Source organism: Nymphalis io, chromosome 23, assembly GCF_905147045.1.
Source record: "Nymphalis io chromosome 23, ilAglIoxx1.1, whole genome shotgun sequence".
In the NCBI taxonomy this organism is placed as follows: domain Eukaryota; kingdom Metazoa; phylum Arthropoda; class Insecta; order Lepidoptera; family Nymphalidae; genus Nymphalis; species Nymphalis io.
The window spans coordinates 2,386,660-2,400,719 of record NC_065910.1 but is presented as its reverse complement, the minus strand read 5'-3'; the positions used below and the strand labels follow the sequence as shown (position 1 = coordinate 2,400,719).

Genomic DNA, 14,060 nt, shown 5'->3' with positions numbered 1-14,060 from the left:
TGCAGAACGTTTTTCCAGTCTGTACCGGCCGTCGTCGCGTTTGGACTCTACTACCACTTACCATCAGGTGGAGTAGAGTCATTTGCCCTCCCGGCGAATATATAAAAAAAAATTGTTAGACATCTTTCATAAACTAAATCCTCAGAAACGTCGTTCTACGTCTTAGTCTATCTTTAGAGGTTTTATCTATATTATATATATATTTTAAATTATTGTTAAATAATTTGTTATTGTTAGGTTCACTCCATGTTTGAATGTAAAAGTGGAAACTTTGTTGGCTTATGTGAGACTTATTTTTTACCAAATGTTTATGTATTATATAATGCTGTATGTTTACCAAAAAAAATATAATTGACTCTATATGTTATTACCTTTAATCTATTGTGTTATGTAAATGGTCTAGATGTGTCTTAAAATTTATCATTCATTATGGGTTAGGATTTACATTAATCGTGTGTATTATTACAGGTGCCCAAGTTCAACGGATCTTCGTATCTGCGCCTACCTGGCCTCGGCAACGCAGCGCAATCGTGGCTTGAGATAGAGGTGAATGGTATTGTTTTTGTATCGACGAATCATTGATGGTCACTGAATGTATGGTGACCACCGTTACTGCTAACAATGGTCGAATATGTACCGTAATATCGTCTGTATGTATCTAATAATTTCATATAAATTAAGTACAACAACCCCCAACGGAAAGTAAACGGTCTATTTAAACCATGGCATTGAAAGTGCTACTGCAATCAAAACAAAAAATGTTTCAATTGCCCACTTACAAGCACTTTTAAATCCTCATTTTCGAAGATTCATTTTAATTTTAATAAAGCTTCCACCGACTTAGAACGTAGATCCTAACGAGAAGAACCGGCAAGTAACTTGGTAGTTGCTATTTTTCATCAATCAGAAAATGTATTACATCTAATAGTCATATATCGTATGTATCCTGTATGAACAATCAACGAATTCTAGCTCCAAGTTCTTCATTAACATAATCCTGTACGATACAATAAAACTTATTTTTTTTACCCATTTTAAATTGAATTTATTTCAAATTCAAGACCAAATGCATATATAAACAAACCAATCGTCTACACACTGAATGAATTTCCAATGACATTTATCGGAAAAACGGAACCTAGTGAATTGAATAGGAACTGTATAGTTAAAGTTCTAGTTAAAGTTTCTCGTTTTATTTATTTGTTGCTATAATGAAGTTAAAGTTTAAACAAAATGTAGGGCTACCATATTTAAATGAACAACTGAGACGAGAGAAATATCGTGAATGTATATTGGTATATGTATTTCAGAAGCACTATTAAATTTTATTGGACTTTTTACCATCGCTCTTACAGTAACAGCCTGTTAATGTCCCACTGCTGAGCTAAGGCCTCTTCTCACTTTTGAGGAGAAGGTTTGTAGCTTATTCCACCACGCTGCTCCAATGCGGGTTGGTAGAATACACATGTGGCAGAATTTCAATGAAATCAGACACATGCAGGTTTCCTCACGATGTTTTCCTTAACCGTCAAGCACGAGATGAATTATAAACACAAATTAAGCAGATGGTGAAATACAGTGGTGCTTGCCCGGGTTTGAACCCACAATCATCGGTTAAGATTCACGCGTTCCAACCACTAGGCCATCTAGACTTATCCATCGGTCCAACGGGCCCACATTTATCGCACATATCCCATATATTCCACAATCTGTCAATAATGCAAAGTCGCGATCCCATAGAGAAGTTTCATTTTAAATTGAATTATGGAAAAGGCAATAAATCCAAAAACTTCAGCTTCGTCGTCACCCATTGTGCATTAGAGATAACAACAGCTGATTTATGACAAGATTGCTATCAATTAAAGTGTGGAAATTACCATACATACAGCGAGATTGGACTGCCACGAACAAAACTGGCGGTCCAAAGCACTGCAGCGTGCACCAATACTGTTGTGACCTTTTTAGCTCAAAACATCCTTTAATCATTGATCTTGGTGGTTTATTTATCATCACCACATCTAAGCACGTGTCAAATTCTACCTTGTCTATAAAACGCATATTTCCAAATCTTGAAACATGATTTGCAACTGTTCATTCATTCTTGTCTAAACATTTTTTATATTGATTACTGTTAAAGAACAAATATAACCATAATACCATGATAATTTCAAAATGTGATATTGTTTTTGGTGTGTTATCGTATTTACTGTTGGTTGTCCATGTAAAATAAATAAATAAATGTACCATTTTAGCATTATGGAATATCCCGTTTTAATACAGAACATTAATGGCACCCTTAAATGAGGGGAATACAATTTTAGCAAACACCGCCTGCCGAAGTTTCTTCCGAACTCCAATCATTGCACTCGAGTTCGTGAAAAGTTCGATATTATATTTACTTCCGTCTGTTGTTAATGTTCTCTAATAAAAGTATCGAGTAATAAAATAAAACCACGAACAGTTTCGATTAATAACGATCGTTTTATTTTACGACCTAAATAAGAAAAGTTATTATATTTGTAAAATGATTTTTTTGGCTATTACCACGTTACGTTATTTTAAGGATTTAATCATTTTTGTTGTAAGTAAAGTAATAATACATTAATGTTATGGTAATGGGTATGATATATAATGGTAAGGTAAGATAGTCTTATGGAAAAATCAATTGGTGACTCTGATATCACACCATAAAGATGTAACAAATCAGTCAACACTGCTAAAATCTCAATTTCATTCTTCAACTTCTTTTAAAATTATGGGAATAATATCCACCTAGATATAACATTCCAGATCTGAGACCCGTAAGAATTTTATAACCAAATGCCTTCCCAAGACTTAATCAATCCTCTTTAATGGTCCAAATATGTTTCCTCAAGTGTGATCCCGTAATTAGAGTTGCATTTACTGTATAGGAATAATAATAATAATATCCTCGGACATTATTCACACACGGCGATCTGATCCCAAACTAAGCAGAGCTTATACTATGGAAACCAGACAACTGATATACTACTTTTTCTTTTGTAAATACATACTTATATTGATATTTACACCCAGACTCAGGACAAACAGACATGTTCACGAACACAAATGTCTGTCCTGAGTGGGAATCGAACCCACAACATTCGGCGTGAAAGGCAAGTATCTCTGAACCACGCCAACCGGGTGTAGGAAGTGGATTGTATATCTATATATTATATTTCTTACAATGCCAGTGTCTATGGGCGAAGCCACTTACCAAAGTTGCGTTGTGGCTGTGGAACGAAGTGAGGAATGAAACAAACTTGAGTTCACGATAAATACTTTTTATTAATTAAACTTCTCTTTATATATCTTTTATACTCCTAAAGCAATAGGTATTTAATAATATACAATGTTTATAATAAGACTATATTTCAAAATCTTATTTCAACAACCATTATATGGCCTACATTGGGATAGGATTATTTTACATAACTAATATCTTCCATATATGTAACCCATTTATGTAATATATATATTTAATATATATATATATATATATATATTACATATGGTATCTACATGTTTACAGATAACACTGAAGCCTACCAATGGGGACGGATTGCTGCTCTACGATGCAGAACACCCCAGTGGTGATGGCGACTTCTTCTCCTTACACCTTCGAGATTATTTTGTGGAGTTCGCGTTTGATCTTGGATCTGGAATTGCTCTTGTGAGGTTAGTAATGATGTATTTTAATTTGGAAATCAGCACATTTTAATAATAAAAAAACTTCATAATAACATGTTTTCTAGCTATATACAGACATCGAGGCCAACCTAGTTTACCAGTAATTCTACTGGTATTTGTGTCACATGTATGTATAGTTTATGCACTCACATTGATCAATTATATTATTTTACATTTATACATTTTATACATTTTACTGGTGGTAGGGCTTTGTGCAAGCTCGTCTGGGTAGGTACCACCCACTCATCAGATATTCTACCGCAAAACAGCAATACTTGATATTGTTGTGTTCCGGTTTGAAGGGTGAGTGAGCCAGTGTAATTACAGGCACAAGGGACATAAAATCTTAGTTCCCAAGGTTGGTGGCGCATTGGATATGTAAGCGATGGTTGACATTTCTTACAATGCTAATGTCTAAGAGCGTTGGTGACCACTTACCATCAGGTGGCCCATATGCTCGTCCGCTTTCCTATTCTATAAAAAAAAAAAAAAAAATGTATCAATAAATGATGTGTTCATTCAATGCGACAGTGACCAAACACGGCCGGAGATGAGTCGGACACTGGATAATAGGCTTGATGAGCTTTACTAGGCACGGGAATGTGTGTATGGCCTATTCTTGTGACTCTTTGTGCTCCTATGAAAATCTGACCTTAGAATCTTTAATCCGCAATGTTACGAAAAAAACTCTTTGCTAATAAATTTGAACAGGCATTACTTTTTTGATGCATTACTATCACTTTGCTAATAAGTCTTTCCTTTCCTTCCTTTGTCTATCCTATGCAGCTAGCTCAGCATAAGCAGCATATTAATTTCTTTTCTAAAGGCCATAAAGTTAAAACTGCCAATCGTTTTCATTCGTAAAGTTTTGTAAAATATTGAAACATTATTCGAACTTTTTAAATTCCCAGAATTAAATTTAACATTGCCGACGCAGCAGACAGAAGAGCTAGAAGAGGAACCACCTCACCACTTTTAATACATAACATACCACTAAAAATTAAAGTGATTTCAAATTAATTTTATTTAAATAATTAATTAATTATTTAAATTACAAGCACATAAGAAATGTTGCAATGAACTGGCATGATTGGCCAATGCAGCTCCTCTTTGTAACAGCAGAAGATATAGCAACAGAAGTGTTGCGGTGCTTAACTTGTATCTCGAAAGTTGTCAGATTTATTTTCGCATACAAAAAAACAGAGAATCTTTTACCCAAATTGCATTGATGCAAAAGCAATAGAAAATCACTTTACGAAATCAACAGAACATTTATAATTTAGCGTTTTATTACCAAAATTGAGTTTTCAAAACTCGTTCCTCAAAAGTTTTCAAATTATATTTCCAGGTCAGCGTACCCTCTCGAACAGAACAAATGGCACCGCGTATCCGTGAGTCGGTCCGGACGTCGCGCGGCGCTCCGCGTGCGGTCACGTGACGCGAACGAGGACGCGACGCGGTCGGTGACGTCACGCGGAGCCGCGAGACATCTCACCCTGAGGCAGCCGATGATGTTAGGAGGAGCGCCGCATCCGCTACCACAGAGGCTAGCGCTACGGACTTCGTTCAGTGGATGTGTTGGAAAAGTTAGTTTACTTCTTAATCTATCATGGTGGTACCATCCACTCATACAAGCTGTACTTAATATATAATTGTTGTCTTTCCATTTGAATGGTGAGTGACCCAGTGTCTGTAGTTTGTGTAGTTTTTGTAACAAAAGTCATATCTTCTGAATAATGGTATTTTTCACTGAACCAATGCTAATGAATGTATGAGCTTTTTTTGGATTTGGATCAAATCATGTCACTAAATTTTAAGCCAGCGAAAGAAACCTATCGATTGAAATGGAAAATTGAATAGAATGGAATCTTGCACATACTCTTAGTACTGATACAGAGAATACATAATATCCTTAGTTTTAGTACAAATATTGAATTAAAATTGTTTTTAAATTAGATTTAGGCAGATTTATTGACCTATTAAATAAATACATTCCTATGTACGAGGGGTTTATTGGTATTGAAACGAAATCTCTAAATACATATATATTTTTTATAATTCAGTTGGTGATCAATGACGAGGAACTTTCAGTAGTGTCTTCAGCGCTAGGAGGCGTTAATGTTGACAACTGCGATGGACCACACAACGACACCTGCTCGTAAGTATTTTTATACAATAAATATTATTTTTATAATAAAATATTATAATATAAATCTGATATTTTAATGTATGTAATGCCTATTTGATTTATAGATATACAATATTTAAATTATTGGTTGCAGCGGCAGTTAAATAAAAAAATTGTTTGTTTTGGTAACTCGTAAATAGCCATATTTAAAAAGAGACAGTTATTTTAACACCTCTGACAGACATTTCAATTTTATTTAACTGTATTTTACGTACATTTATATTACATTATTTTATTTATTTTATTAGGTAACGGTAACGGTTTACTTTGAAGCGTTATATATGTATAAATACAACATGTAAAAGTTATGCTATCGAATAATTTGATTCATTGTTTTGTAAATAAGCGAACTAAATTATACTACTAATGTGAATTTATGTATAATTAATTTTTAATTCAGGGACACTCTATGCAAGGAAACATTGGACCACGCGCCATTTTCAAACTTAAACGTAACAGGCGACTCACACCATTCGATCGTTGCGAAAAAGGGCTTCAAATTGAAATACCACAAGGCGAAATCAAAAAAACACTCGCAGCACTATCACATAGAAAAATATAAAAAGAAAAAATTTGTAGCAAGCAAAAAGTATCAACATATGCAAAATGACGTCGAGATAAAGAGTGACGTCGAGAAAAAGAGTGACGTCATGACCGAAGAGCCTGTATACGACGGCCAAACGTACATGCAAGTAAACTATTTGGACACGAACGAAATAAATTGGGGCGATACGAATACGTATCCAAGTTTCAGTGGAACTGACAGCTTCATACATATTGACGACGAGGAGACGATGAAAAGGTTGCGTAATAAATTAATATAATTATTTATATTTATATACGAGCCAAACAATGGTAATCTCATACTCGGTGGTGAAGGAAAACATCATGAGAACGAGTAAAACGACAACTATTCTGTGAGAACTCACTTCGTTACTCACCCATGAAATGTTGAACCGTCTTAAGGCTACTATTACTATTTTGATGCGTGTATACTTAAAATGTGTACCAAGACCGTATGTAAAAAGTAAATTGGAATTTCAACGTTAATTATAACATTCGTGTTGTCAGTTATATTATCGTCGGAAAATAAAATTATTTATAATAATTGGATACAGCACTTACCTTATAATGCTAAAAGCAACGTTAGTTTTTTAGTAAGACTTTTATTGACACTTACCGCACTCCGCAGACTGCTGAGCTACACGCTGGACATCAACATCCGGTTCCGCGCGGAGGGCCCGCGCGGCCTGCTGGTGTGGAGCGGCCGCGCCGCGCCTCGCGCTGACTTCCTCGCGCTCGCCGTCGAGGACTCTGTACTCGTGTTCAGGTGAGCCCACTCCGCGCTTTCGTCATTCCACTATTCGTCTCCTAAGGAACAACCAAGGGATATTTCATCATTTTCTAATACAGAATATGGTAATTGTTATTCAAGCTAAACGAGCTCAACCCTTAAATATCCGTGTCTTTATTGAAAACTCATTCACTAGGGTAGCAAAGTAACATACGAAAATTTGTATGCAAAGTGCGTCATTGTAATTAGAAACGTGAAGATTCCGTTGCTACCATAGTTCCAATCTAAACCAGACTAATATATAACAATGAATAATATTTAATTACTTAGAGAAGCTCTCATCACCTATATATAAAACAGTTCAATACTATTTGTTTAAAATACTGACTATCTTTAGTGTTTAAAAAAACATTTTGAAACAGAGACTTATTTATTATTGTTTGTTAGCGTTTAGAACAGTTGATCAAAACTATTGTGGTTGATATTCGAATTTCACTGGGCCAAACCCCATATGTTTCTCTTACTATTTTTATTATAAATATATTAAATGTATTTTAATTTTCAGATACGACTTAGGTAGCGGAGAAGTGGTAATAATAGCTAATCACACGAAAGTTGACGACGGACTTTGGCACAGAGCAAGAGCTACAAGGTATATTGGTTTCTTTACTTACACCGAGGCTTTTACTTGCTCCTAGGCTTTAACTTTCACCTAGGCTATAAGTCCCATTTAAGTTTTAATTAAACTGTGCTAGGTGCCGTCGCTTTTTAAATAAAAAATAATAAGGTGGAACGACAAATATTTTTTTTAATTACTGGGAAAAATATATAAGATCAAATACAATACAATTACAAATGTTTAAAAATATTTATTTATATTTATATAAAATTATATTCAAATTTCAAATTTAAAAATGGAACTTGAAAAACATACTGGACCACTTCGTGAATATGATAAATGTTGAGCAGAGGCCTTCTCTTAAGAAAAAGGATTTTACGTATATTTCACAATATTAGGTTGGAGATTATAAATCCGTCAACATTTCTATTCAATGGTAAAACTTTTCGCTCCTATTTAAGCTTACTTGTTCCACCAAGGTAAATAAACATGTCAGAAATTCAACCAGCACTTGCAGAAATCCAGACGATATTTTCACCCTCGAGTAGGACATGAATGTGTTTATGACACATGAAGAAAAGGAAAACAGAGATTATTAACTCAAATAAAAAGTTTCACGTGTTCTATCTCGTTTCAAAATAATAATTTTACATAACTCTTACTTACTTTTGTATTACTTTATCTGAAGTATATTTCTGTACAGGAACCGACAAGCGGGAGTGCTTGAAGTGGATGGCTTAGGATCCGTCGGTAAAATATCTCCAGGAAAGCTTAAGCAGCTAAACACAGAGAACGGCCTCTATATAGGTGAACCATGTTTTTTAATAAAATCGTTACATTGATGACTTGATACATTTAACATGAAATCATCGCTGTTTGTGTATCAACGGTTGATCAATCATTCGTCCTACCTTATCGTAACTAAAATTCCTCACATTATTAGTCAAAATAATAAAAAAATATAAAATATGTATCAATTATATATTTCTAATGAATAAAAGTTTAACTTGTTGATAAAACATATGTCAAGTGAAACGTATTCTAGTTGTCTTTTTTTTCTATTACAGTAGATAATTTGTTATTTAATCGTATTTATTACTATTTATTAAAATATACTTTTTAATCCTAATCAAAAATCTTCTTTAAAACAGACCCTTGACTAACTAAACTTCTGAATTAAAAAAACACTATAATGTTCCTTTCAGGTGGTTTACCAGCAATAGAAATGAATACAATGGGAAAATATAAAAATGGCTTAATCGGATGTGTCTCGCAGATATCACTGAGCGGTGATTTTGATATTCCACTATCATTGTCTAAATTACCTCACACTATAACAAACAACGTGGGACGCTGCACACCATAAACAATGTATAAATGAACCTGGTTCATTTATATATGAAACACCATGTACATTTATTACGTAAATGATTTCATATATATTTTTGGTTCATTTAAACATATTTGTGATAAACTGACTTAATAACCTTTCTGTTATTATTTTAGTTTTCGAGCGTAGGTGTCATTTTTTGTTTAAATGTAACTTTTATCGTTGGAACTCCGAACTTAACATATCAATATATTAACATCGGAGGCAATAATAACTATATAAGTGTTCAGTGTCAATGAAACTATTCGAGTTATAGACACGAGACTTATATTTTATACGAAGAACTTTAGTCAATTTAGAAAAAAAAACTGAAATCTACTTAAATATTTCCACTCTTTCGTATCGTTTCTCTCTTTCATTTCCTTTATCTCCCTCTTATTCATTTCCCATGAATAATGGAACTTTTCGAAGTGCTTTACTATCTAGTAGATATGAAAAAAAAAATACTATTTGTAATGTTAAATTAAATTCTAGTCGTACAAGTGATTTGCACGCGTTTTGAGTTACATATAATTAGGTTTCATTTAATATATAGTTCGTCACGATTTGTTACGATGAGAGTGTATTTATAAAATAGTCTAAGTACACTTTACATAGCGTTTGTATATCGGAATTTTCATATGGACGTGGTTTTAGAGGGATGTATGTAGCTACTAATAAAATAGCATTAAAATATATAAATTATTGAGCTTCTACATTAAGTGTTAAGTGTAATTTGCTTTGTTTTCGCGTGGATTGCTTGTCTGAATAAAGAAACAAACAAACATTAGCACCATTCTAGTCATATTAATAGAACATTATATATCTAGTAGTGATTTCAAATGCGCTTTATATGTATTTACATAGTGTTATCTCATGTTTTATTATCTGAATCATATAAAAATATTGTTTTATATTATATAAAATGATTTATGTAAGTAAATTTATATCCAATATGATTTTAATGGAAAGTTTTGTAATGAATCAATGTAAGAAGGCATTCTGACCAAAATAAACAATAAATAATAGCTTAAAACTCGAGTTATGTTTAAATTAATAAAAATTTATTAATCCTACACTCCCCGGGATGGGGTTTAATTTTCACCAATAATTTTGTCAATTAGATACTTCACAGGGTTTTAAAATTATTTATATAAAAACATATCTTCGTTACGGTCTCTTTCATATTGATTTTAATAACCATTGTTACTGTCATCTTCGTGCATTTTGGAAATAAATAAAATATACCTAATTAAATGAATCCGAAGCCGAAACGGTTTTGTTATTGTCTTCATTTAAAACGAAAATAAATGAATACGAAAGAAACATTGTTTAGGTATTTTATTTATACATTTTTACAGGAAAAATTTTATAACATTATTTGGTAATGTTTATTACAAGTTTAATATGATCTCGATTTTTACCTCGGTTCTGTAGTTTGTGTAAGGATTAATTTTACTTAGATCTTGTGACATACGATTAGCTTGACTAGCATTAGTTTTGTATGTGAGACCTGTCCGATGTATTATACGCCGTTATTTGTACAAAATTATATCAGTAAAATAAACTATGTGTTTCATTTTTATGCCATAAAAATATCATAAAAATTTTTTTTTTTTTGTAATCTATCATAGTTGCGTTAAACAAACGTTGCTCTAAACTAAAAAAAAATTACGAAAATCATAAAAAAAATCACAATTGTCATACATAGTGTCTACTGGTAGTTTTACTAATGGACTATCCAAACAGTAATACTTTATACACATAAATAAAAAAAATAAAAGCACTTTATTACAACAAAGTCTAATTTGTTCTTTTTTGTTGTCCATGATAAATAAAGTCAAACTAATCTTCATCAGACCTTCGAAATCCTAACTATTCACGGATTTTGACGAAAATTATTAAGAAGGCTGAAGGCTGTAATTTATATAAAACAATCCTACCGGCTGCGCCAGACAAGTTTGCGGGAGCAAGACAGCCATTTAAAAAGAAAAAATTATATTTGAATTTTACAATATTTAATTATAATTAAAATTGAGACGACTGGACAGAGGTTTATGCTCTAGTCGAATGTTCTTTCCTTTTTTACAAATCGTTTCCCAAGACATGTGATCCCAAAGCATGGAATGACACGTTGACTTACATTCCGCTGATTAAGCATTTACTTCTAATGTCTTCATGCTTTAAGCTAACATATCTCCTCCCCCCTTAAGTTCGAAACCGTCAGAGACATCTGGATTCCGAAGGTTTCGACCCTAACTTAAAAATTTATCTTTTAACCTATTTAAAATCAAAATTAAACACATAACAAATAATATTAAGTATAAAATTAGGGTCCTAATTCCATCTCTAAAGGGTAAAATAAGGGATGAACGGTTGTATGGAAACCCATTATTTTCAAAGGTAGAAGCATGAAATTTCATACACAAGCTTCTGGTTAGAAATAAATAAATAACTAATTTAACGTTTTTCAAAATTCACCACCTAAGAGGATGAAATAGGGGTTGAACGCTTATATAGGGAGTCAGTCATTTTTGAATTAAGAAGAATGATATTTAATATTAAAGCGTCTAGGAAAAAATAAATGCATACATATTTCGTCACTTTTGGAAATTTAACCTCAAACTTTCGTTTGTAGTAACCTATTTTCGTTTGTAGTAGCGTTAATTTCGTTTGTAGTAACCTCTTTTCGTTTGTAGTAGCGTTAATTTCGTTTGTAGTACCTTCTATTCGTTTGTAGTAGCGGTCATTTCATTTGTAGTAACCTCTTTTCGTTTGTAGTAGCGTTAATTTCGTTTGTAGTACCTTCTATTCGTTTGTAGTAGCGGTCATTTCATTTGTAGTAACCTCTTTTCGTTTGTAGTAGCGTTAATTTCGCTTGTAGTAACTTCTTTCCGTCTGTAGTAGCGTTAATTTCGTTTGTAGTAACGGTCATTTCGTTTATAGTAACTTGGTATATCTCATTATCGTTCGTATTTGTTTTGAGAAATAAAAAAACTTGTTTAAAAGTTAAAAAAAAATTTTTTTTTGTTGTTTTTTCAACTACAAACGATTTTTTTTTCACTACAATTAACTACAAACGATTCACTTCAAGAATCCACTATTCATTTTGAGTGTCAACAAAACTGGGGGATGACTTTTTTTCGATGTCCTCTAATTTTTTTTTAGAGCTACTACAAACGAAAAAAATTTTTCTACAATCAAATTCATACGAATCTATAAGAATCAAAAAGAAAAAATTCGATTTTCAAAAGTCGGGGGCCAAGTTCACATAGCCTCAATTTCACTTAAACTATTTATCTTGAAAACCGCAGATAGATATTTTATATCATCCAAATTGATTCCTTTAATATCGATCGGCTCGGCAGGAATAGGTATATTTTTATTCCGTATCTCAGGTAGATTAATAATGGGTGTCACCTTGTATTCAAATTTTTCCACTAGATGTTGAAAATAAAATAACTGGAGATCGCCAAGAATGACCTAACAGCCAGGATCCATTTGTACTAGATAAGTTCCAATCATAGACGTTTTTGTTATATCGTTTCCACACTTGTAGGACATTACTTCCTTATCTCTAGAATATATTATCCAACGAGTAACAGAATGACGTTGTGCTTTAAATTTTTCTATAAAAACAACGCGTTGATGACATTTTACTGGTGGTAGGTCTTTGTGCAAGCTCGTCTCGGTAGGTACCACCCACTCATCAGATATTCTACCGCAAAACAGCAATACTTGATATTGTTGTGTTCCGGTTTGAAGGGTGAATGAGCCAGTGTAATTACAGGCACAAGGGACATAAAATCTTAGTTCCCAAGGTTGGTGGCGCATTGGCTTTAAGCGATGGTTGACATTTCTTACAATGCCAATGTCTAAGGGCGTTTGGTGACCACTTACCATCAGGTGGCCCATATGCTCGTCCACCTTCCTATTCTATTAAAAAAAAAAGACATTGCTTTAGATTACTGTGAAACTGCATTAACTGTTCCATGCACGTTATCGCTGAGTAGGGTACGATATTATGTTCAGTGCATGTACTGGTTATCGCCGAGAATTTCTTGAGGTGGAGACGCGACCGGCAAGTATTATGAACCTTTCACCATAAGGAAGGGATATTCGGGAATAATGATAAAAGTTTCATTTTTAACTTGGTCCAAAATAGGTAATGAATACATTTCATAATAATGAAATATATTATTATCTGTAAGAGGGACTTCCATAATAAATGTTATCTGGTTTCCTTTTACATACGCTTTAACGGACAATGTTTGTTCTATCTTAATCATATTACTTTCAGTTACAGGATACATTAAACTATGAAATTTTTCTTAAAATCAATTCGGTTGTATTAATTATAGATTGATGTAGCACAGAAATTTTACTAAAAGATAAGGCTGTTTCCATCTCATCGAGCGTTATATATATTGAACGGAAGTTATTAATGAACATGCTATACATACCCAAAACATAAGTAAGTATATTGCATTTTCTTCTTTGGTTGCTATGTCCTTCAACATTAGTTCTACGCGTTTTAAACATTCGTTAATGATTAAAGAATTGTTATATAAAATTTCTGTACTATTAATAGAATAGTCCAACATTTTGGAAACCAGTGTAATTTTATTATCAAGTAAATTTTGTTTGCCATTAAATTTATTAATAAAATGATCAAAGCGAAGCGCGTTTTCGTGATCTGGGTTCTATTATAAAATCAATAAACTACCAGTTATTGATTTTATAATAGAATGGGTTAAGCAAACCTCTACGAAATATATATATACCTCTTTTAGTTGGTATAATTTGTTTTACCTTTTCTATAGTTATAACTTTTAAGTATTCTACTTGCATTTTCGTGTTACTAAATTCATGCATATAC

General features: G+C 32.8%; 1 protein-coding gene across 1 annotated transcript in view; it reads left to right on the top strand.

The window, feature by feature from the left end:
- The window catches only part of LOC126777619 (pikachurin), a 197,907-nt gene extending 188,639 nt beyond the window's left edge, over positions 1-9,268 (top strand). Inside the window, exons 10-18 of the mRNA XM_050500702.1 lie at positions 469-546; positions 3,554-3,699; positions 5,060-5,297; positions 5,775-5,869; positions 6,300-6,701; positions 7,092-7,229; positions 7,759-7,845; positions 8,516-8,619; positions 9,018-9,268. Of these exons, the coding sequence (XP_050356659.1) occupies positions 469-546; positions 3,554-3,699; positions 5,060-5,297; positions 5,775-5,869; positions 6,300-6,701; positions 7,092-7,229; positions 7,759-7,845; positions 8,516-8,619; positions 9,018-9,178 (1,449 nt within the window). The 3' untranslated portion in view covers positions 9,179-9,268. The remainder of the gene's footprint in view (positions 1-468; positions 547-3,553; positions 3,700-5,059; positions 5,298-5,774; positions 5,870-6,299; positions 6,702-7,091; positions 7,230-7,758; positions 7,846-8,515; positions 8,620-9,017) is intronic.
- The last annotated feature ends 4,792 nt before the right edge of the window (positions 9,269-14,060 follow it).